At 45.3% G+C, this 24,596-nt stretch overlaps 1 protein-coding gene across 9 annotated transcripts in view; it reads left to right on the top strand.

Moving 5' to 3' along the window:
• The window catches only part of PJA2 (praja ring finger ubiquitin ligase 2), a 244,142-nt gene that overhangs the window by 70,660 nt on the left and 148,886 nt on the right, over window positions 1-24,596 (top strand). For 6 of the 9 annotated variants that reach the window (XR_011257399.1, XR_011257400.1, XM_069592665.1 and 3 more), the window contains exons 8-9: window positions 2,861-2,975; window positions 3,364-3,485. Coding sequence is in view for 5 of the 9 variants with exons in the window: in XM_069592665.1 (XP_069448766.1) it covers window positions 2,861-2,975; window positions 3,364-3,485 (237 nt within the window). In the remaining 4 variants the exon portion in view is untranslated. Of the gene's footprint in view, window positions 1-2,860; window positions 2,976-3,363; window positions 3,486-5,996; window positions 9,099-24,000; window positions 24,353-24,596 lie in introns of those variants that run through there. The other 3 variants (XR_011257402.1, XR_011257401.1, XM_069592661.1) reach the window with 2 other exon arrangements.

Raw genomic sequence — 24,596 nt, 5'->3', positions numbered from 1 at the left:
TATGGTTGTCACACCCTCTTGATGAGTTGATTCTTCATATAATAGTCGTCTTTGTCTCTTACTACGGTTTTTGGCTTAAAGTTTCTTTTATCTAATGCAATTCAGCTGCCCCTGCTCTTTGACTTCTCTTGAATAGAGTGTCTTTCCATCCCTTCACTTTGAGCCTGTGTGTGTCCTGAAAGCTGGAGTGAGTCTCTTACAGGTACGCATGGTTAGTCGAGTCCGCTGCTCTTTCTCCTTTTGCCGCTGTGTGCCTTGGTAAGAGGCATGCAGAGAGTGGTATGCAGAGTGGTGGGGAGAATGGTGAGAAGCTACTAATTCTCTCACACCCACTCTTTTCGGGCTGTTTGGTAGGTCCCTTGTTCCTTTCTCTCTCTCCTGTTGTCTTCTTTGTGACTTGAGTCCATTATCTTTTGTGTGGATAATGTAGATGTATTATCTACACAGAAATCTAATGCAGATATTTGCTTTATGATTTCTGTGAGCTTTACATAAGACATCTTAATAGCTTATTTTTGCTGGGAACAACTTCAGTTGCATGCAAAAACCTCTGCCCTTTTATTCCCCCCTTAAGTTTTTGATGTCCCAGTTTCTCTTTGTATATTGAGTATTCTTTAGCAAGTTACTGTAGTGTATTTATTTTTGATACGCTTATCCTTTAACCTTAATACTAAGTAAAATGGTTAATGTACTGCCATATCACAGTATCAAAGTATTCTGAATTTGACCATATACTTACCTTTTCTAACCAGTTTGTTCATTCATTCATCAGTAGATATTTGGTTTATTTCTACCTTTTAGATCTTGTGAGTATAGGTCCTGTCTGCAGTCGTAATTTAATTGTAGTCAAAAGGGCTAATCAAGCCACAAGAGGAGGAGACTGAGTCCTGCTGGATGGTCCTATGATCTGCTGTCTTCCTGTCTTTCTTAGAAGAGTGACTCTTTCCAGACATTTGAGTCCTTAAGCAAAGTTCACAGCCCGGATCACTGGGAGTCCAGGCACATCTCAGTGAGGTTACAGGTTTGGTCCGAGGGCACCACAGAGGAGTGCGGCACACGGGTGCCGTGCCCCTCGGTGCGTGCAGCCAGGTGTGAGCTGCGCTGTATTAAGTGTGCGGCACGGGTGCCGCGCCCCTCGGTGCGTGCAGCCGGGTGTGAGCTGCGCTGTATTAAGTGTGCGGCACGGGTGCCGCGCCCCTCGGTGCGTGCAGCCGGGTGTGAGCTGCGCTGTATTAAGTGTGCGGCACGGGTGCCGCGCCCCTCGGTGCGTGCAGCCGGGTGTGAGCTGCGCTGTATTAAGTGTGCGGCACGGGTGCCGCGCCCCTCGGTGCGTGCAGCCGGGTGTGAGCTGCGCTGTATCAAGTGTGCGGCACGGGTGCCGCGCCCCTCGGTGCGTGCAGCCGGGTGTGAGCTGCGCGGTATCAAGTGTGCGGCACGGGTGTGAGCTGCGCTGTATCAAGTGTGCGGCACGGGTGTGAGCTGCGCTGTACCAAGTGTGCAGCAGCCGGGTGTCTGAAGGCGTGTGTGCGCCTGACTGACAGTGCCCCGCTGCTGGGAGCACCGGCCGCCATCTTAGCCCTGGCGAGCCACAGTGACGGGGGAGTTCACTGATCCCAGGCCACCAGAACAGAGATAATAATAGAGAGTCTGAGATGGGAGGGTTGCTGAAATGGGATGCAGAGGCATGAAATGAGAAACGCTATTGGAAAAAGGGGCACTGATAGATTTGTCTGAGGCAGGGCTGCCAGAAATCTTTGGTTCATAAAAAGTGCCGTTATCTGCCAGGCGCAGTAAAACGAGCTGCGCCAGTGCTGGTGAGCTGGTAGCGCGGGTGCACGGACTCCATGCCAGGGGTAGGCGCTGGTGAGCTGGCAGCGTGGGTGCACGGACTCCATGCCAGGGGTAGGCGCTGGTGAGCTGGCAGCGCAGGTGCACGGACTCCATGCCAGGGGTAGACGCTGGTGAGCTGGTAGCGTGGGTGCATGGACTCCATGCCAGGGGTACATGCTGGTGAGCTGGTAGCATGGGTGCACGGACTCCATGCCAGGGGTAGGTGCTGGTGAGCTGGTAGCATGGGTGCTCGGACTACATGCCAGGGGTAGACGCTGGTGAGCTGGCAGCGTGGGTGCACGGACTCCATGCCAGGGGTAGGCGCTGGTGAGCTGGTAGCGTGGGTGCACGGACTCCATGCCAGGGGTAGACGCTGGTGAGCTGGTAGCGTGGGTGCTCAGACTCCATGCCAGGGGTAGACGCTGGTGAGCTGGCAGCGTGGGTGCATGGACTCCATGCCAGGGGTAGGCGCTGGTGAGCTGGCAGCGTGGGTGCATGGACTCCATGCCAGGGGTAGGCGCTGGTGAGCTGGCAGCATGGGTGCACGGACTCCATGCCACGAGTAGACGCTGGTGAGCTGGCAGCGTGGGTGCACGGACTCCATGCCAGGAGTAGACGCTGCCATTCAGGAGCGCAGCGTTTGCTTCCCTGCCTTGAACATCTTGTGACTTTGGCCATATTTTACTTTCATGAGTTGAACCTGTCCAAAATATTCCTTTCTTTCATGTGACTGATCTCACACAGAAACTCACAAGTTAGAAGAGAACCACTGTTGTGAAAATATAAGTATGGTAGTCAAATAAATGGTTATTGAGACAAAATAGATTTTTGTTGTATTTGTAAGAAATAGGTTTGTTTGTTTGTTTTCCCCATGTTTATGATATTTTTGGTTCAGTATGGAACCAAAGCAAAAGAAACCAACAGGAAGAGGGGTGATGTTGGATGTGAGTTTAGATGACACCTTTAAACATGGCTTTCATTGCTGCTTAAAAAGTGTATCTAACAGAGTGTTGTGACTGTCCATTTTCAGACTGCCCTGGCACACTTAGAGTCTCTTGCAGTGGATGTGGAAGTGGCCAATCCACCAGCCAGTAAGGAGAGCATTGATGGTCTTCCAGAGACCCTTGTGCTTGAAGATCACACTGGTAAGAGCAAAGTTTATCTCGAATAAACGTGTCAGATGGCACGTTGCGTATTCAAGTATGTCAACCAGGGCACATAGAAGACAAGAGTACTGTCAGACATTTTCATTAGATTCTCTGTGAAACTCAGCTCTGACGAACTTACCTAATGGGATGTTCAAGTTCATCAGGTAGCAGGTTGGGCAGATGCTCTCCAGTCAGCCTTTCTACAAAAGCAGTGTTTGTTAAGTTCTGAATTGTCATGCATTAAGCAGAAATGCATTGCCAATTAATTGATCAAATCCTGGTTCTTTCATCTTCTGTAGTTAGCATTTATGAATTAGTGTGTTGGATTTCAACTTTATTAAAACGGAACTTGGTGGGATTGATGAGTCGCATCATCTGTTTTCAGCTATCGGTCAGGAGCAGTGCTGCCCAATCTGCTGCAGTGAGTATATTAAGGACGACATAGCGACGGAGCTGCCCTGCCACCACTTCTTTCACAAACCTTGTGTCTCGATTTGGCTGCAAAAGGTGAGCTGCAGGTTTACTTGTTTAGAATTAATATTTTAATAATTTCTTCTACAAGTTAATCATGATAGTAGTGTTTTTTAAGCCCGTTAGCTGTGTACTCAAAATATTTTTTAATTTAGTGTTTCAAATTGGTTACCTTTTAAAGATTACAGATTAACGGTAATATCAAGCTATTTTACCTTACTAAAGAGTGAGTCGCTCAGTCGTATTCATCTCTCTGTGACCTCATGGACTGTAGCCTGCCAGGCTCCTCTATCCATAGGATTTCCCAGGCAAGAACACTGGAGTGGGTTGCCATTTCCTTCTCCAGGGGATCTTCTTACCCAGGGATTGAACCTGGTTCTCCTGCACTGCAGGCAGATTCTTTACTGTCTGAACCGTCAGGGAATCCCTTTAACTTACTAACATTTTCTAAAAAACAATGAGAGAAAATGATGTTAGGATAAAACTAGTTAGATCTTTGATTGTATTTCTGAAATCGGATGTTTTCAAAAATATCTTAAGCCGGGAAGTCTTTGGGACTACTCAGAGTACTGTAACATTGTACAGATATTCTGCTAACATGAGACGGTATCTCTAAAAATGAGGATAAACAAGGTCTTCCTGTGTCGCATAGGCAGCTATAGTTAATATCCTGTTAGGAACCGTAATGGAAAGTAATATGGGAAAGAACACACGGATTCGCCGTATAGTAGAAATTAACATTCTACATCAACTGTGCTTCAATAAAATATTTAAAATGTAAAATGAAAATGTGTTTGATAAATATTTAATAACCTACCAAGTACCTCTGGTGCGATTTTTATATACTGTGTTTTAATGTTCACCCAATAATTTTTAAGTATATTTGAATTACTTAAAAAAGTATTCTTTAAATCTCAGTGAACTCTGTTCTCCCATAAAGGATATTTACATGCAGTTCAGTAGAAGCTTTCCCAGCTTGGTTACTTCCGGATACGGCGCTCTGTCTCCTCCGTGACGGCTTCCTTTGGTCGCCTCTCTCTCACATCCACCCTCTCCGTCCTCCCTTTTCTTTCCCTTCTTTTGCTTTGGTCTTGGTCCCCTTCTACTGCCGCTTCATCTCTGTCAAAATTCGAGTTACTATCTCTCAAATCCAGTGCAGAAGTGTTCATTATTCCTTTCTAATACCCAAAGTTTCTGCCTAGGCTTTCCAGGCCTTCTGGGACCTGGTCTGTCCTTCAGATTTACTCCTCAGTACCTTTACTCATGCCTAGCCTGGTGTGAGCATCTCCTCGCTGTAAACAGAGAGGTTCTGGGGAGGTCCGGCTTGCGTTCGCCTTTTCTGTTCTCGGCATCCCTTCCGTTAAACGCCCGCAATGGTGTCAGAGCCGCAAGGAGGGCCTCGTGTGGTCTCTGCTGCTGCGTGTCCCTCCTGGGTGGCGCACGCGCGCTTCCCCGCTCCATCCTGGCAGCTCGGGGACACGTTGGTGTCCTCACTCACGTCTCCGGGTAGCTGTCACTCCCGCAAGGCTCCGCGGCTGGAGTGCTCGGCGGAGACTGGGCTCCTCTGTGTGGCTCTCAGGTGTTGCTCTTTGGCTCCATCTCCGTGGCAGGTGCACGGTGCCTGTTTGCTGAATTAAGTTCTTGAGTTGTACATATTACTTATGTTGTACAGTCTTGAATTGTGAATGATTTTGCCTTAACCCAAGGTCGTAGTTTCTTTATTCTCTTTCCTGTCAGGAAGCAGCATAGTGTGAAGCCTTTCCTCTGGGGAGAAGGTTCCCAAGATTCATATCTTTGTCACCTTCAAAAGCATGATTTCTTCAACCTGTTTTCTATCGGGGAGATCTCTGGGAAAAAGAAGATTTGTGAGGGGATTATCTATTGCCAGGTGGCAATCTCTGTAATCTGCCATTGGTCCTAAAACCATGCACTCCCAGTCTAGCTGCTTTCCCTGGTCCACCTTCCCTCATTGATTTGTTTTATTATTCAGAAGGCACCTAACTCTTCTTAACTTTCTGAAAAGGAAGTATATGGCTTATAAAGAAGGGCTGCAGTCCATCTGCTCTGACGTATCTGTACCACACTAGAGTGAGGTTTTACTATATATGTGGAAGATCCTAGGGGGCTGATTTGATGTAATAAATACGTGAATTAAGTAGGTCCCTGGTTTCTCTTAATACATACATCATAGATGCATAATAATTCACTTTAGAGGAGGACGTGCCCTGCGACTCCAGCTCACCCCTGTGGCGCCAGTGCTAAGTGGAGAGGAGAGTAGATGCCCAGTGAGTAGATGAGTGACCTGTAACACACAGAACTGATGGGGAGACATTGGTCCCCTCAGGGAAGTCGAGAGTCTGACTGGGATGAGGGGAGAGTGCCTCAGAATTCTGCTTCTCTGTATTCGTGGATTGGCGTTCATTTGTTTTTACATTATTTGACTTTTTTAGGATAATGCTCCTGTTCTGATACTTCATAGCAATTCAGACCTTTCCGTTTGTTGGCTGCGAACTTGCTTTTTCTCTCCCTCCATTTTTCTCTCTCCAGTCCGGGACCTGCCCCGTGTGCCGCCGTCACTTCCCACCTGCTGTGATGGAAACGCCCGCCGCTGCTTCCTCTGAGCCTGATCGTGACACCCCCCCTGCGAGTGACAGTGCTGCAGAAGCCCCCTAAGCCTTCCCACTTGAATGAGATCAGTCTATCAAAGTAAATCTGCAGATTCCTTCTAAATCTGATGTGCAAATAATTATATATAAATATATTAAAAATGCTATATATAGTCTATGCCATAGTTTAGAAAGAGAATATTAACCTTTCTAAACTTAAGTTTAGGTTTGCAGAAAGTGCTAAACGTTTTCAAGCTGAATGTTGAAGTAGTGCATCCGTTTTCTTTAGTTTAACATGTTATTAATTGTAAAGTCAAGCTTATCAGTTCATTCTCTCCAGAAGAAATAATCATCTATGTGGCACACATTGTTGATTTTGTCTGGAGTACTGCCACTAAGTGACTATAATTAAGCTTTCCTATTTGCATCAAATGTGAAGATTGGTCACAACAGTAGTAAAGTGTGGTTTCGTTGGAAATAAAAAGGAATTATAGAGCTTGCTTTTTCTTTGGTCCCTGTGCTTCATCAAAGCCTCTTGGTTCGTAATACTGAGTGGTTTTGTAAGAAGGTGTCTCTTCTTTCAAATTAAGGCTTTTTAGAATGCCAACCAGAACTTCCAGCTAGAGCATCGCAAAGTGCTTCTATCCTAACTGTGGTTTCTTCGCAATGGTCAGGTAGGAAATTAGTCATTATATCTGAACTGGTGGACGTGTGTAAAGTTAGTAAAGAAAAGTAACCAATCTCCTGTGCTCAGTGCTTGGTGCAGTGAGACGAATTAGATGGCCTTATGAGATCCTTTCTGTTTGTCTAAAGTTATACTTGAAGGTCCAGAACACTCATGGCACATTTATGTAATAAATATTGGATATAGTTAAAGGTAATTTTCACTCTGTAATATTTTGGAAAGTCTGAAAAAGAAAGCATGAAGTGTTTTAAAACACTCATTCTGTTGTATCCCAAAGGAAAATCTGAATCCTTAAAAAAACTAGAAAGTTAATTGTACTATCTTGTATAAAGCATCAAATTGACGGAGTACAGGACAGATTTGACCACAGCTTTTTACAACATAGCTAAACCTTCCTCTGTTATAATTTATTATTTTGAAGTATTGCTGGACAGAGATTATTCATATTACATTATCAGCCTTTGTTTCTCTGCACTAATATATTTTGGTGAAACTGTTCACCCAGAGTTAAAATGGTGTCAAATGAAGCTGCAGATGAAAAACGAATAGACTGTGTGATTCCCTCGTAACTTGTGGGCAGAGCTGAGCAGGTGACACAGCTCTGGTGTTGATTTCCTTTCTATAGAAGGGAAGATGCTGACCTCAGATTCCTCCTCTGAAAGAGACCTGTTCACAAGCTTTTACACAAGAGAGGAAATCAGCTTTCCTCACTTTTTTTTTTTTTAATGGGAAACCTGACCACAGAGTCATCTCTGTAATTATGAAACCAAACTAAGACTGCACAGCTCTCTGTTTAGGTCATCCCACCCAGTAGGCAAGTCTGTATCAACATGGACATGAAATTTAACTTAGAGATGCTTTAGGTGCCAAGACCGGACAAGGATGATGGGTCTTAGAATGCCACGTTTGAGCAAGTAAAATAGTAAAGCACGTGGTAAGTGTACATCCATCAAAGTAGTACATTGATAATTTAGTTTGGACACTAAAACAGGAGTGTTTATATGGCTTCCCAAATGCAGAGTTTATGTTTTATTTGTGTAATTTCTCTTGAGTATTTATATTCCATCTCTTTTCTCCATTCTCAAAAATAAATGAATTTTCACTGTTGGCACATTTGAGGCTTAAATATAAGGAACATAAAACTTGCATTCTAATTTCTGCATATATTGTAAATGTGTCTGGTATTTACAGCAAAGTACTGTGTATCCTTTTTTGGGTAAAACAAAGCTGAACGTTGCATGCCTGCACTGTGGTGGCTTTGTAGTTTAGAGGTCCTGTGGGGCATCTGTGACTTCAGAAATGCTCACATTCAGGCCTTAACGTTGCATTAGGTGGCATGTTTCCCTTCTGATGTATATAAGCACTGTTGTATAAACTAATCTTTGCTTGTTTTCTACTTCGTGGTCTTTCCATACCATATTTCATTGATAATCAGTTAGTGTCAAGGGGTCAAATCAGATTAAAGTTAATTCTCATGTGTATATTGTGGAAATTTGTGGTTGGTGTGATTTTTGTTGTTGTTATTTGTTTCCTTTAAGTAATAATGATCAGTTGTGACACTTACTGGTTAAAATGACATTGTTACAGGTTTTCTCTGTAATAAGCCACACATTATATTTAGGCAGTATAATGGGACCTTGGTTTTCTTCTAGATAGCAGCTGTCAGAAAGAAAATATTTCTTCTTTGCCTATTAAGATTTAGCTATTATCTGCCAGTTGTTAAGAGGTTTTGGTTCCAGATTCAACCAGCAGTGTTGAGAGCTGAACTTAAGAGAGCTGTTGTACTTTTTGCTTTCCATCTGTTTCCGCCCTTCGTTCTTGGCTCCCTACTGTCTATAAACAGCTGCTGTGAAGGAGAAAAGTTCAATAAGAGTTGGCTTAAAAATTCTGTAAAAAATAAAATTGAGGTTTTAGAATTGTCATTGTAACAAGCTGATATAATCTGAGGCTGACAAAGCAACTAAATTTTGAAAAAGTAAAGAATATATGATGGTAAATTAGAAGTGTTAATATTACTTAAAATATTGTTTCTCTTATTTCTCTATTATATGTTAAGTGACTTGACCTAATAACTTTATTTTTTTTTTAAGTTTTCTTCTTTCTTGTAATATGAATGCTGATATTTAAAGGTAAATCTATGTGGTTTTCTTTTGTGTTTCTTGTTTATCTCTAAGCTAACTAAGTCTTTAAGATTATTTGTGATCTGGATTTATATATAAGCTGTTAAATATATGTGAACTGTTAAAATGGAATGCAAGCTTTTCAAAAGCCCAGGTCTAAATGTAATGATTGGTTTATTGTTCTACAACCCCAGACCATTTTTCGTGTAAATCATAAACAATAAACAGGATATACTCAGTGGTCATTTCTAATATTTAATTGTGTAGTCATATCACTTCTATAACGTAATCTCCTCGAGGATTTAGTGTTAATAGCAAAGAACACAGGTCTTAACAGGAAGTCTGGAATAGGCTTCTGAGCAAATGATTTTATAGTCCTTCCGCTGTGATCCAAGAAGGAAGAGGCTAGAGGAGAACTCGGCTGCACAGAAGTGGTTGGTGCCCTTGCAGAGGGTGAGCCACTCAGCGCCCCTGCAAGGGCTGGATTTCATCATCACGGGAGTGTCGCCCGCACGCTCCTACAGATAGCACGTGTGAAGCTAGGCAGAAAGGTCTTATTCCTTCTACGTGGCCGCCTCTTCGTATCTCCCCTCAGGCTCCACACTTTTCTCAGATCTTGGATGATGCCTATTCTGGACCAGCTGGCATTGACTGTCTCAGTCTCTTGAGTATCATGCGTAGCTTAGAACTGAGCACAGTTCTGCGGTCTGACTAAAGCAGGACCCAGAAGCATCATTGCCGTCATCAAGGTGAATCTCATGTGACCGTTAGAACTAGTATTTGTTGACACCATTATCATCATTACCGTCATTTTTAGGCACATGTATCACATTATTGTCTTTTGCTAAACCTCAAGGTATTGCTGGTAAGCCAGGCTGGTTCCTAATAATTACTTACACAATTTGCCATTAACCTAATTGAAGGACTATGTTCATCCTTACTAAAATTAACTTGTAAAGGTCTGTATGAACTCTTGATTCTTCTCCCAGCCTGTGTCAGTCCCAGTTTTGATGAAGTATGCCTCTGGTGTTTAGAGGCTTTCTCCAGGTTACTGATAAATACTGAACGAAACAGGATGAAACACAGGCCCTCTGCAGAATGCCGCTGTGGAGAGCCCTCTAGATTACCTTGACCCACCAGTCAGTGCTTTGGGTACAGTTGTTGAAGCAACTACTAGTCACTTAGATGCTTACGTTTCCTAAAAGGACAGACACTGTAAGAATAAGAAATATTGTCCTGTTTGGTTGACAAGCACTATGGAAGTAGCCTAATCTTGCTGGTATATTAAATGAAGAAAGCACATGAAGTCGCCTGGAGATGCTTCACTCTTAGTGAAAGCGTGCCGCCTCCTTTCCGACTGCTCACATTGCCAGCTGTTAACCTTCTGTCTAGAAATTTGGTAAATGACCAGTGTCAACCTAACTTTTTTTAATTTTTGGAGTCTACCATTTTTCTTCAAAAATTGATATTTGAATTAACGTGACCTTAACAAGTCACTTAATCACTCTGCTTCTGTTTTCTCTATAAAGTAAGGACTCTGAATTAAAGGTTCAGTACTACTTGTTTGTGCATGGGTAAAAGTATGAAAAAAAATGTTCTTTGTTGATGTGCAGAGTGAGGGGGAAATACAGTTGCTTTCTATCATTGTTTGATGTTAGCACTGCCTTTTAGGATTGATGAACATTTTAGCTAAAAACCTTAAAAGCATCTTAATCACTTCTTAGGAGCCCAAAGAGTTTGACATGGGAACTTTATTAAATCAAAAGAAAGAAAATTAATGTCAGTTTTACTAAAAGGCTACATGCCTAGATCTGGGGTCGCAAAGAGTTGGACATGACTGAGCGGCTGAACTGAACTGTACATGCCTAGATATGGCAATTGATTCCATTTTCTTTTTAATTCATAATCATATGCAGTTCTTCAGTGAATATTAGAGGGAGGAGGTCTAATGCAGGGGAAAATACTGCATTTTAGACCATCACTGTCAGAGACATTCAGTAAGCCACCATGATTTCTTTTTCTTTGATAATAAAACAGCAATTTTTCAGATTAATTGAGAAAAGTGCATTTTTACATTCTAAGAATAGTTCCAATTTACAAGGTATTAAATATTAGACATAGTTTTAGGCTGTCTGTTTTAGCTAACCTTCATAATGAGTCTGCAGAGTAGTTTATGCTGTCACAGCTTTTACAAATGAAAAAATTGAGTCCTGGTTCCAAAGCAGAAACCCCAGGGTTCTGGGTGGTCCATGCCACCTTTCTGGGTAGGAACAGTGTGATTGGTGTGAGTATTTAACCAGGTTGTTTGAAATGATGTCTGAGTTTTTAAAATGGGAAAGGAAGCCTGTTTAAAATTCTGAAAAATACTTTGTTAGTTTTTCCTTTTCATATTACATTACTAAATTGTTACAGAGAGACGTTTTTGCCTTAAGTAGTGTATTGCTGACCAAAGTTCTAATGTCCTAGTTAGTGAAGTTTCTTAGTCACCATTAAAATCTATGAGAACTTCCTCCCTTTGCCTAATTTGGAGGAATCCTTAAGTTATTCTGTGGAGGCTGTCTCTAGCCCGAGAGGTAAGTAGCATCTTCTTGTCTCTTCAGCCAGTGAGACCTCACTGGTGCAGACATATGCATATAAGTGACAAGCCCTGCTCTTTCCAGGCCATTGGAGTCCTTGCATCAGAAGCTGTGGGCATTTGCCTCCACACTTGCAGTCAGTGGGAACAAACATATGACCCAGGGTTTCCTTTTGATTTTAGTCCTTAAGTGATATTTTAAATTCTTTCCAGGCATTTAAATCTGTGCCCTAGTTCTCCTATTTCATTCCCATTTTCTTGTTAAAAGACCTCAGATGTTACAGCTGTTATAAAGGGCCTCCCTACGTACCACTGTGCCGATTGGCCTTTGGCCTCCACAAGTACCTCTTCTTGGTCTGGACCAAGGAGCCTTCATTCCTGGTATTGCAGTACCTTCGGTTTGGAGCCACAAAAGAATGTCAGAGTTTTCATTTTAGTTTAAATTCACGTTTCAGGCAGATGAGGATAGAGATGGGGAGCTTACAAAATCAACCTTGTCTGGAAAGGAAGCGCTAGCCTAGATTGGATGATGAATCACAAGTGAACTGTGATTATGGCCCACATCTACTTGAGTAAATAGCACCTGAAAGAAGACGTTTAAGTTTTTTAGTAAGAATTGCTTGCCTTATAAAAATAATATATTAGACATAGCCTGGCAACCTCCCTGAATCTGTGGAAGCAATTTCATCAAATCCAACAAATGAACTCTGTACCTTGACCTGCTGTCTAATAAATGCTTACCAGGGCCGCCTCTAGCACTACTGAGAACAAGATCGCCAGCCTCCCTGGCCGCCTCAAGTGTCTTGTATTGAGGAGACTCGACCACGTATTTTCCCCAAAGCAGCCAAATGCTCCGTATGGGAAGGGGTTCATCTTGGCCTGGGGTGTGCCTGGCTTTTCCGTGATTATCCAAGTGAGAAACAACCAAAGCAGGGAGAAAGACAAACAAGTGCTGAGCCCTGCAAGGTGACCAGCTTCCAGCAGCTCCTTTCATTCCCCAATGACTTGTAGCTCTGTTACTGTGTTTATAAGTTGAAGATCTAGGAGGTTACATGCTCTATGGCCTCCAGAAGGTCCTGATATCTCCCAATCCAGGAAGCTGGCAAGAGCTTTTTCTCCAGAGAGAGGGCTGGCTGTAACAGAAGCAAAGGTGACTGTCCCGCCTTCCCCCGTGCTGTGCTGCGCTACCTTCTCCTCCTTGTGCTCGGGGGCATTTACACAGAGGCATCCAGTTTGTTTTTCCCCAGAAAATGGAACAGAAAGCCAGCAATTCTCAGTCACCGGCTTCCTGCTGGCTGAGTAACCTCTGGTACAAAATACTGTGAGTTTTGGTCACGATGTTGCAGGACCAAAACTTGTTAGATGTAGACTTAACTCCCCAAAGTCATCGAAAGGTTACGTAGCGGCCGAGGGTCACATGGCTGGCGAGGAAGCTCCTCAGTGCCTTGTGCTGCTTCCTGCACAGGTCAGCGAGTTAACACTCACGGTGAGCATAAAGGAAGTAAACTTCAGCTGATGTAAGGGGGGTATTAAAGTCCCTTAGACTCTGAATAGACTAACCTGCCTGTTCTATAGCCTAACCTAGCATTCGGAGGAAGAAAACTACTCAAGTTGGTAATTACTGTTATTAATAATCAGAGAATAAGCTCAAAGAGGCTAAGGAGAGGATCCTAAACATATTAAACCGAATTATAGTCTCCTACCTAAAATGGTAGGAGAAGTGAAATCACGTTTAGAATCAAACCCCATTCCTGCCAGAGATGCTCAGAGGGCTCAAACACACTTTGTGCACCCACAGAGACTGTGACAGAACTGTCTCTGGGCGTCTCCTGAGGAGATGGGGTTCAGCAGTGGCCTGCCGCAGGGCCAGGGGCTCTGGGTGCAGCAGACAGGGTCTGGCATAAGCCCTCTTGGAGGAGGTCGCCATTAGCCCCACCATGGAGCCGCCAGAACTTCCCCAGGGCTGGGGAAGCAGACTCTAGGAGGGCACAGACAAAACCTGGTGTGCAGCAGGACCCAGGAGAAAGGAGCAGTGACCCCACAAGAGACTGACTGAGACTTGCCCATGCATGTCCAGGAGCCTCTGGCAGAGACGTGGGTGGCGGTGGCCTGCTGCACAGCTGGGGGCACTCGGGATCTTTTGCCATAATCTTCATTACCTCCACCATAGTTTGGCCTCAGGTCAAACAAGAGGGAGGGAACACAGCCCCGCCCACCAACAGAATATTGGATTAAGATTTACTGAGCATGGCCTGCCTCCAAGGCCAGGGAGGAGTTACCCCCCTTCTGAGGTCAGAGTTAGCCGGGAGGAGCCACCTCGCCCTGAGGCCAGGGGCGGTGGCCCTGAGGAGCAACCTAAGGAGCAGTGGCTACCCAGGCTTAGGAGGGCCTAGAGGAGATAACCCACACTGAAGGTCAGGAACAGCGGAGGTAAGGAGATAACCCTCGTCCAAGGTAAAGAGCAATGGCTGTGCTTTGCTGGAGCAGCCGTGAAGAGATACCCCATGCCCAAGGTAAGAGAAACCCAAGTAAGATGGTAGGTGTTGCAAGAGGGCATCAGAGGGCAGACACACTGAAACCATATTCACAGAAAACTAGTCAATCTGATCACTCTAGGACCACAGCCTTGTCTAACTCAATGAAACCAAGCCATGCCCGCGGGGCAACCCAAGATGGGCGGGTCATGGTGGAGAGATCTGACAGAATATGGTTCACTGGAGAAGGGAATGGCAAGCCACTTCAGTATTCTTGCCTTGAAAACCCCATGAACAGTATGGAAAGGCAAAATGATAGGATACTGAAAGAGGAAGTCCCCAGGTCAGTAGGTGCCCAATATGCTATTGGAGCTCAGTGGAGAAATAATTCCAGAAAGAATGAAGGGATGGAGCCAAAGCAAAAACAATACCCAGCTGTGGACGTGACTGATGATAGAAGTAAGGTCCGATGCTGTATGTAGCAATATTGCATAGGAACCTGGAATGTCAGGTCCATGAATCAAGGCAAATTGGAAGTGGTCAAACGAGATGGCAAGAGTGAACGTCGATATTCTAGGAATCAGCAAACTAAAATGGACTGGAATGGGTGAATTTAACTCAGATGACCATTATATCTACTACTGCGGTCAGGAATCCCTCAGAAGAAATGGAGTAGCCATCATGGTCAACAAAAGAGTTCAAAATGCAGTACTTGGATGCAATCTCAAAAATGACAGAATGATCTCTGTTCGTTTCCAAGGCAAACCATTCAATATCAGTAATCCAAGTCTGTGCCCCAACCAGTAACACTGAAGAAGCTGAAGTTGAACAGTTCTGTGAAGACCTACAAGACCTTTTAGAACTAACACCCAAAAATGATGTCGTTTTCATTATAGGGGATTGGAATGCAAATGTAGGAAGTCAAGAAACACCTGGAGTAACAGGCAAATTTGGCCTTGGAATGCGGAATGAAGCAGGGCAAAGACTAAATAGAGTTTTGCCAAGACAATGCACTGGTCATAGCAAACACCCTCTTCCAACAACACAAGAGAAGAGTCTACACATGGACATCACCAGATGGTCAACACCGAAATCAGATTGATTCTATTCTCTGCAGCCAAAGATGAAGAAGCTCTATACAGTCAACAAAAACAAGACCAGGGGCTGACTGGCTCACATCATGAACTCCTTATTACCAAATTCAGACTGAAATTGAAGAAAGCAGGGAAAACCGCTAGACAATTCAGGTATGACCTAAATCAAATGCCTTATGAATATACAGTGGAAGTGAGAAATAGATTTAAGGGCCTAGATATGATAGAGTGCCTGATGAACTATGGAATGAGGGTCGTGACATTGTATAGGAGACAAGGATCAAGACCATCCCCATGGAAAAGAAATGCAAAAAAGCAACATGGCTGTCTGGGGAAGCCTTACAAATAGCTGTGAAAAGAAGAGAAGTGAAAAGCCAAGGAGAAAAGGAAAGATATAAGCATCTGAATGCAGAGTTCCAAAGAACAGCAAGAAGAGATAAGAAAGCCTTCTTCAGCGATCAGTGCAAAGAAATAGAGGAAAACAACAGAATGGGAAAGACTAGAGATCTTTTCAAGAAAATTAGAGATACCAAGGGAACATTTCATGCAAAGATGGGCTTGACAAAGGACAGAAATGGTATGGACCTAACAGAAGCAGAAGATGTTAAGAAGAGGTGGCAAGAATACACAGAACTGTACAAAAAAGATCTTCATGACCTGCATAATCATGATGGTGTGATCACTCATCTAGAGCCAGATATCCTGGAATGTGAAGTCAAGTGGGCCTTAGAAAGCATCACTACGAACAAAGCTAGTGGAGGTGATGGAATCCCAGTTGAGCGGTTTCAAATCCTGAAAGATGATGCTGTGAAAGTGCTACACTCAATATGCCAGCAAATTTGGAAAACTCAGCAGTGGCCACAGGACTGGAAAAGGTCAGTTTTCATTCCAATCCCAAAGAAAGGCAATGCCAAAGAATGCTCAAACTACCACACAATTGCACTCATCTCACATGCTAGTAAAGTAATGCTCAAAATTCTCCAAGCCAGACTTCAGCAATACGTGAACCATGAACTTCCTAATGTTCAAGCTGGTTTTAGAAAAGGCAGAGGAACCAGAGATCAAATTGCCAACATCTGCTGGATCATCGAAAAAGCAAGAGAGTTCCAGAAAAACATCTATTTCTGCTTTATTGACTATGCCAAAGCCTTTGACTATGTGGATCACAATAAACTGTGGAAAATTCTGAAAGAACTTGCCTCTTGAGAAATCTGTATGCAGGCCAGGAAGCAACAGTTAGAACTGGACATGGAACAAAAGACTGGTTTCAAATAGGAAAAGGAGTACGTCAAGGCTGTATATTGTCACCCTGCTTATTTAACTTATATGCAGAGTACATCATGAGAAACGCTGGACTGGAAGAAACACAAGCTGGAATCAAGATTGCCGGGAGAAATATCAATAACCTCAGATATGCAGATGACACCATCGTTATGGCAGAAAGTGAAGAGGAACTAAAAAGCCTCTTGATGAAAGTGAAAGTGGAGAGTGAGAAAGTTGGCTTAAAGTTCAACATTCAGAAAACAAAGATCATGGCATCCGGTCCCATCACTCTGTGGGAAATAGATGGGGAAACAGTGGAAACAGTGTCAGACTTTATTTTGGGGGGCTCCAAAATCACTGCAGATGGTGATTTCAGCCATGAAATTAAAAGACTCTTACTCCTTGGAAGGAAAGTTATGACCAACCCAGATAGTAAATTCAAAAGTAGAGACATTACTTTGCCGACTAAGGTCCATATAGTCAAGGCTATGGTTTTTCCAGTGGTCATGTATGGATGTAAGAGTTGGACTGTGAAGAAGGCTGAGCACCAAAGAATTGATGCTTTTGAACTATGGTGTTGGAGAAGACTCTTGAGAGTCCCTTGGACTGCAAGGAGATCCAACCAGTCCATTCTGAAGGAGCTCAACCCTGGGATTTCTTTGGAAGGAATGATGCTAAAGCTGAAACTCCAGTACTTTGGCCACCTCATGGGAAGAGTTGACTCATTGGAAAAGACTCTGATGCTGGGAGGGATTGGGGGCAGGAGGAGAAGGGGACGACCGAGGATGAGATGGCTGGATGGCATCACTGACTCGATGGACGTAGGTCTGAGTGAACTGTGGGAGTTGGTGATGAACAGGGAGGCCTGGCGTGCTGCAATTCATGGGGTTGCAAAGAGTCGGACAGGACTAAGCAGCTGAACTGAACTGAACTGAGTGAGCATGGCCCAGAACAAGACCCTGTTACCCCCTCAGACTCTCCCATCAGGAAGCTTCCATAAGCCTCTTGTCCTTCTCCATCAGAGGGCAGACGGACTGAAAACCACAATCATAGAAAACTAAGCAAACTGATCACACGGACCACAGCCTGTCTAACTCAATGAAACTATGAGCCATGCCACATGGGGCCACCCAAGACGGACGGGTCATGCTGGAGATCTCTGACAAAATGTCCACTAGAGAAGGGAAAGACAACCACTTCAGTATTCTTGCCTTGAGAACCCCATGAACAGTATGAAAAGGCAAAAAGATCGGACACTTAAAGATGAACTCTCCAGGTCGGTAGGTGCCCCATACGCTACTGGACATCAGTGGAGAAATAACTCCAGAAACAATAAGAGAAGGAGCCAAAGCAAAAACAATACCCAGTTGTGGATGTGACTGGTGATGGAAGCAAGGTCCGATGCTGTAAAGAGCAATATTGCATAGGAACCTGGAATGTTAGGTCCATGAATCAAGGCAAATTGGAAGTGGTCAAACAGGAGATGGCAAGAGTGAACGTCGATATTCTAGGAATCAGCAAACTAAAATGGACTGGAATGGGTGAATTTAACTCAGATGACCATTATATCTACTACTGTGGGCAGGAATCCCTCAGAAGAAATGGAGTAGCCATCATGGTCAACAAAAGAGTTCAAAATGCAGTACTTGGATGCAATCTCAAAAATGACAGAATGATCTCTGTTGGTTTCTAGGGCAAACCATTCAATATCACAGTAATCCAAGTCTATGCCCTGATCAGTAATGCTAAAGAAGCTGAAGTTGAATGGTTCTATGAAGACCTACAAGACCTTATAGAACTAACACCCAAAAAATGATGTCCTTTTCATTATAGGGGACTGGAATGCAAAAGTGGGAAGTCAAGGACCACCTGGAGTAACAGGCAAATTTGGCCTTGGAATATGCAATGAAGCAGGGCAAAGGCTAATAGAGTTTTGCCAAGAGAATGTACTAGATATAGCAAACATCACGAGATGGTCAAGACCAAAATCAGATTGCTTATATTCTTGGCAGTCAAAGATGGAGAAGCTCTATACAGTCAGCAAAAACAAGACCGGGATCTGTGGCTCAGATCATGAATTCCTCATTGCCAAATTCAGACTTAAATGGAAGAAAGTAGGGAAAACCACTAGACCATTCAGGTATGACCTAAATCAAATCCCTTATGATTATACAGTGGAAGTGGGAAATAGATTTAAGGGACTAGATCTGATAGACAGAGAGCCTGATGAACTGTGGACGGAGGTTCATGACATTGTACAGGAGTCAGGGATCAAGACCACTCTCAAGAAAAAGCAATGCAAAAAAGCAAAATGGTTGTCTGAGGAGGCCTTACAAATAGCTATGAAAAGAAAAGGAAAAGGAGAAAGGGAAAGATACACCCATTTGAATGCAGAGTTCCAAAGAATAGCAAGGAGAGATAAGAAAGCCTTCCTCAGTGACCAGTGCAGAGAAATAGAGAAAAACAATAGAATGGGAAAGACTAGAGATCCCTTCAAGAAAATTAGAGATACCAAGGGAATATTTCATGCAGAGATGGTCACGATAAAGGACAGAAATGTTAGGGACCTAACAGAAGCAGAAGATATTAAGAAGAGGTGGCAAGAATACACAGAACTATACAAGAGAGATCTTCATGACCCAGATAATCACAGATGGTGTGATCACTCACCTAGAGCCAGATATCATGGAATGTGAAGTCAAGTGGGCCTTAGGAAGCATCACTCCAAACAAAGCTAGTGGAGGTGATGGAATTCCAGTTGAGCTATTTTGTCCATTTCAAATCTTGTAGATGATGCTGTGAAAGAGCTGCACTCAATATGGCAGCAAATTTGGAAAACTCAGCAGTGGCCACAGGACTGGAAAAGGTCAGTTTTCATTCCAACCCCAAAGAAAGACAATGCCAAAGAATGTTCAAACTACTTCACAATTGCACTCATCTCACACACTAGCAAAGTAATGCTCAAAATTCTCCAAGCCAGACTTCAACAGTATGTGAACCATGAACTTCTATATGTTCAAGCTGGATTTAGAAAAGGCAGAGGAACCAGAGATCAAATTGCCAACATCAGTTGGATTATCAAAAATCAAGAGAGTTCCAGAAAACATCTATTTCTGCTTTATTGACTATACCAAAGCCTTTGACTGTGTGGATCACAATAAACTATGGAAAATTCTGAAAGAGATGGAAATACCAGACCACCTGTCCTGCCTCTTGAGAAATCTGTATGTAGGTCAGGAAGCAACAGTTAGAACTGGACATGGAACAACAGACTGGTTCCAAATCGGGGAAGGGGTACATCAAGGCTGTATATTGTCACCCTGCTTATTTAACTTACATGCAGAGCACATCATGAGAAACGCTGGGCTGGAAGAAGCACAAGCTGGAATCAAGATTGCCGGGAGAAATATCAATAACCTCAGATATGCAGATGACACCACCCTTATGGCAGAAAGTGAAGAAGAACTAAAGATCCTCTTGATGATAGTGAAAGAGGAGAGTGAAAAAGTTGGCTTAAAACTCAACATTCAGAAAACCAAGATCATGGCATCTGGTCCCATCACTTCATGGCAAATAGATGGGGAAGCAATGGAAGCAGTGGGAGACTTTATTTTTGGGGCTCCAAAATCACTGCAGATGGTGACTGCAGCCATGAAATTAAAAGATGCTTGCTCCTTGAAAGGAAAGTTATGACCAACCTAGACAGCATATTAAAAATACTGAGACATTACTTTGTCAACAAGGGTCCGTCTAGTCAAGGCTATGGTTTTTTCAGTGGTCATGTATGGATGTGACAGTTGGTCCATAAAGAAGGCTGAGTGCCAAAGAACTGATGCTTTTGAACTGTGATGTTGGAGAAGACTCTTGAGAGTCCCTTGGATGCAAGGGGATCCAAGCAGTCCATCCTAAAGGAAATCAGTCCTCAATACTCATTGGAAGGACTGATGCAGAAGTTGAAACTCCAATCCTTTGGCCCCTGAAGGGAAGGGCTGACTCATTTGAAAAGACCCTGATGCTGGCAAAGATTGAAGGCAGGAAGAGAAGGGGATGACAGAGGATGAGATGGTTGGATGGCATCACCAACTCAATGGACATGAGTGTGGGTAAGCTCCGGGAGGCCTGGCGTGCCGCAGTCTATGGGGTCAGAGAGTCGGACACGACTGAGCGACTGAGCTGAACTGAACCTGAGAAAAAGATCTCAGCAGATGTAGACGTTTATGTTACTTTCCAATCCACTGCAGACAGAATTGTGCGTCCACTGATCTCGTCATTCCCTGTGATTCCTGCAGTACCACTGGCCAGTATCCACCTCTCTGAATAAGCAAGAGCAATACTGCGGTCAACAGAAGCCTGCTGTTTGCATACTGATCAAACCAGGGTGGAAAGCGGGTTGTGATTGAATGGGGCTGCATGTCAGGCCCCTGCTGTCTCTTGGCCTGAGTACATGGTCTTCTCCGTCCTAACTAGTGACTGTCCTGGATAGCCAGCACTTCGGTTAATGAATACCCACAGCCTCATCGTCTCCAGAAACGAGGCTGGGAGAGCACTGCCCAAGCGACTTGGCCGGAGGTGCCTTTCCTGTCCATAGACTGCTTTGTACTTGGATGAATGAAAAATGAACAACTAAGTTACAAATATATTACCTCACCTAAGAAGGAGGTCGTGGCTTGCCCATGATCGTACAAGCGGAATACTGGAGCTAAGACTTGGAGGGGGTTTTCTGACCATGCCCACGACTGTTTCTGCTTTCTTGCCCAGGGTCATCCTCCGGAGAGTCAGGGCAACAGCAAGCATAGCTCAGATATAGGTCGTGTTTGCTTCTAAAGCTGCTTTGTGCCTGGGTCCTCAGCTGCCTGCAGGCCAAGTAGGGAAATAATGACAGATAAGCAGATAAGATTTTGCTCATGAATTCCTACCTTTGCTCTTCCTTTCTGGGCCCGTTTTGAGTCAGGAAAGGCTTGGGGCGAGGAGGTAGAAGGAAGTGGCAGAGGAAGGAGCCGGAATGAGGCAGGACAGGAAAGCGGCGTCTGGCTCTGGAGCCCGAGGGATTTCTCAGCAGGTGTTAGGTGCTCTTGCAGCACAAGCGCTAAGCTTCTGAAGAGTTCCAGGGTTCATGTCATGCGTGTCAGAGACATTTTAGTAACATTTGAAAAGGTGGCTGAGAAACTAAAGGACACACAGCATGGACATGCTGTATACGCGCTCTCGGTCTGCAGGGCACTTGATAACTACACATTTTACCACACTGACAAAAGAATGCCCTATGTCTGTTTGTGTGTAACAGTGATCCCTGTTCCTCAAAAAGGGCCGTGTCCCAGGACAGTTGTTTTGGCTTCGACCTCCCCTCCCTGAGACATTCTCACAGGCCCTCCTGAAGCCGAGTGGGTCTCCCACCGTGGAGGGTCAGAAATAGGCTTTGCCCGACTTGACCTTGAGTCTGAGCCGCGGGCTGGAAGGAGGGGCGCGGAATCCAGGCTCCGGAGGACAGAGAGGGAAGGCCCTTCCGCGAGGGCGCCGGCCGGGGCCGCGTCCCGCCCCAGCCCGCGCTGCCCGCACCCGCCCCCCAGCCCTCTGTCCGCTGCGGGATGGTCCACAGTCAGCGCAGCGCTGTGCAAGCTGCCTTCCCTGCCTGCGTCCAGACCCTGCTGTTGGGATGCTCTGCTTCCGGTCACCGTAGAAGCTGAGCCGCTCTGGTTCAGGAAGACACTGCAATCCGTGTCCTAAAGGAGCTCGTTTCTTCTCCCCTGGTTGGACTCCCTCTGCAGAAAATTCTACCTACCTCTCACCTTGGGCCCGTTTTCCCCCGTGGTTCCTCCTGGAAACTCCGAGGAAGGCCTCTTGGGAATCTGTTTCTTCAGCTCCCGGCAGGAGGTGAGGTGTACTTCATTTCTTCCGGACTGGAGCCTTGCCTGCCTTTGCATTTCTGAGAGCTTGCTTTTTACAACAGGCCCTTTAGGAAAATGAAAGTACAGGGTGGAATTGTTGAGCTTTTTAAGGATAATGCTGATTAGTCATCCCTGGGAGATGGTGATTGCTTCATGGTCCTGAAGGAGGGAACCTGCTGGGTTTAAAAAAAAAAAATCACATTTGAAGGGAATGCTTTGTCTTGTAAATTGAGTAATGGCCTTCTCTAGTGATCTGTTAAAAGTAAGAGATGATGTCCCCAAAAGGGAGGGTAGGCTTCGCTGCACCCAAGGAGAGCATCTTTTTCTTTTCAAACTTATGTTTGTATATACAGACTTAAGGTGGTTTTGTGCAGAGTTTCTTGCGCCTGGGAACTGGGAAGCTGAGGCAACACCTACACACTCCGAATTAGAAAGGCAGAAAAATGCCCTCAGTCCTGGTGACTGCAGAAGCAAGAGGCGTGGCCCGTTTCTCCCCATCGCGCCCTCCTTCCCGCCTTTGCTCCTCCTTCATCAGCCGGCGGACTCAGTTGAAACCCAAACCCACGCATTTATCAGCTGTGAGACGTCGAGCGGCTTGCCGGACCTCCACGCCTCATCTGTACCCCGGGCTGCCTCCTCATCTCTTTCCACCCTGGCCGTGGGCCTGCTAAGATGCGCAGCTGGACAGATGGACCCTCTGGGCCAGGTCAGCATGCACCCTGGACCCGGCGTCTGCCCTGGGGTGCGTCCTCAGCTGCTTTTATCTCCCGACGGTGGGCCGGCGGAGACGCGTGGCTGGACAGACGGACCCTCTGGGCCGGGTCAGCATATGCCCTGGACCCGGCATCTCCCCTGGGGTGCGTCCTCAGCTGCTTTGATCGCCCTGACCGTGGGCCCGTGGAGACGCGCGGCTGGACAGACAGGCCCTCTGGGCTGGGTCAGCATGCGCCCTGGACCCGGCGTCTGCCCTGGGGTGCGTCCTCAGCTGCTTTTATCTCCCGACGGTGGGCCGGCGGAGACGCGTGGCTGGACAGACGGACCCTCTGGGCCTGGTCAGCATATGCCCTGGACCCGGCGTCTGCCCTGGGGTGCGTTCTCAGCTGCTTTGATCGCCCTGACCGTGGGCCCGTGGAGACGCACGTAGATCCCGGCTGTCACATCTGCGGGTCGTTCTGGGGCCCTACGTCCAGCTCTGGTTCCAGGAGGATGGCTTAGCCATGAGTCTCTCCCGCTGACCGACAGGATGTTTCTTTTGAAAAAGTAGACAAGATTAGGCCCCAGAATCATGCTAATATGGGGCACCTCTGACTCACACCAGAAACGGAGTCAGTTCAGTCTCGGCAGGAGCCACTCAGCCTGTGGCCCTCGGCCGGCACCCATGGGTGTCCTTTCCCTGTTTCACGCCCGCCGCTGGCAGCCAGGGCGGCCAGCCAGCTCTAGCGGGTCATCACTGGGGTGGCTTTCCGTCTTCTCTGAGGACCCTGAGACCCCTGCCCTACCCGTAGACCCTTTGCATACACATCCTCTCCTGCCTCCGGTCATGGTGATGTGGTCTCTCACAGGCTGGTCTTAAACCGTGCTGGACCAGGGGTCAGAGTTTCTTGTACCAAAGGAACTGCTTCCTCCGTCCAGCAATATCCCTTCCTGATGACGGTGTGTGGAAGGCAGGGGTGTGGTCCCAGTGGAAAGAGATCAGTTCTAGGAATGAAGTAATTGCAGCCTCAGGAGGTCTAGAGAGGATGCCGTTGGAAGATGCGCTGTTCTGTTTATGCCATAAAATTTAGAACAGGACGTCTCACATATCTAGAGGATGAATCTGTGTTCACATTTTCCTGCCTACTCTGGGTAGGACCTGCAGGTGTGATTGTCACCCGTGAAGCACAATAGCAGCCTTTGATGGAGCCATGGGAAGCTGGCATCCAGTCCGCATCAGGAGTGTTGATGTAACCAGCGTTAAGTAAGAGAAGGAGGAAGCTGCAGAGGCAAGAAGACCCATGTTGTGTCAACACAGGTTCTGATGGCCGTGGCGTCGTGAGTTATGCTACTGCTGACATTTCCTCACGGTGGGAAATAGGAAGTTAGCCGGGAACATTGGACATGATGATAAAGAACATGAATAAGTGGTTTCTGGATCTGGACAAGAAGAAAGGGCTCCAGCATAGAATGAAAAACCTTCACACATGCTGATGGATCGTGAATATGTAAGTACACCTTCTTTTCTCATTATTGGTGCTAAATCTTGATTGATGAATCACAATACCTCACATGGGCCCTTGAGTTTTATAATGTATTTTTTAATCAGTTATTTTTATAGACAAGGGCCCAACAAAGGTATTTTCAGAGCTCTTCACACCTTAGGAAATGCCTTGGAGAAAAGCATTTGCTCAAAGAATAAAGCCATTCTCCCGTCTTACCTTTATTAGTAACAAAGGTGCTGTTTCGACC

Source organism: Ovis canadensis, chromosome 5 (genome assembly GCF_042477335.2).
Source record: "Ovis canadensis isolate MfBH-ARS-UI-01 breed Bighorn chromosome 5, ARS-UI_OviCan_v2, whole genome shotgun sequence".
NCBI classification, from domain to species: Eukaryota; Metazoa; Chordata; class Mammalia; order Artiodactyla; family Bovidae; genus Ovis; species Ovis canadensis.
This window is presented reverse-complemented; position numbering and strand designations above follow the sequence as displayed.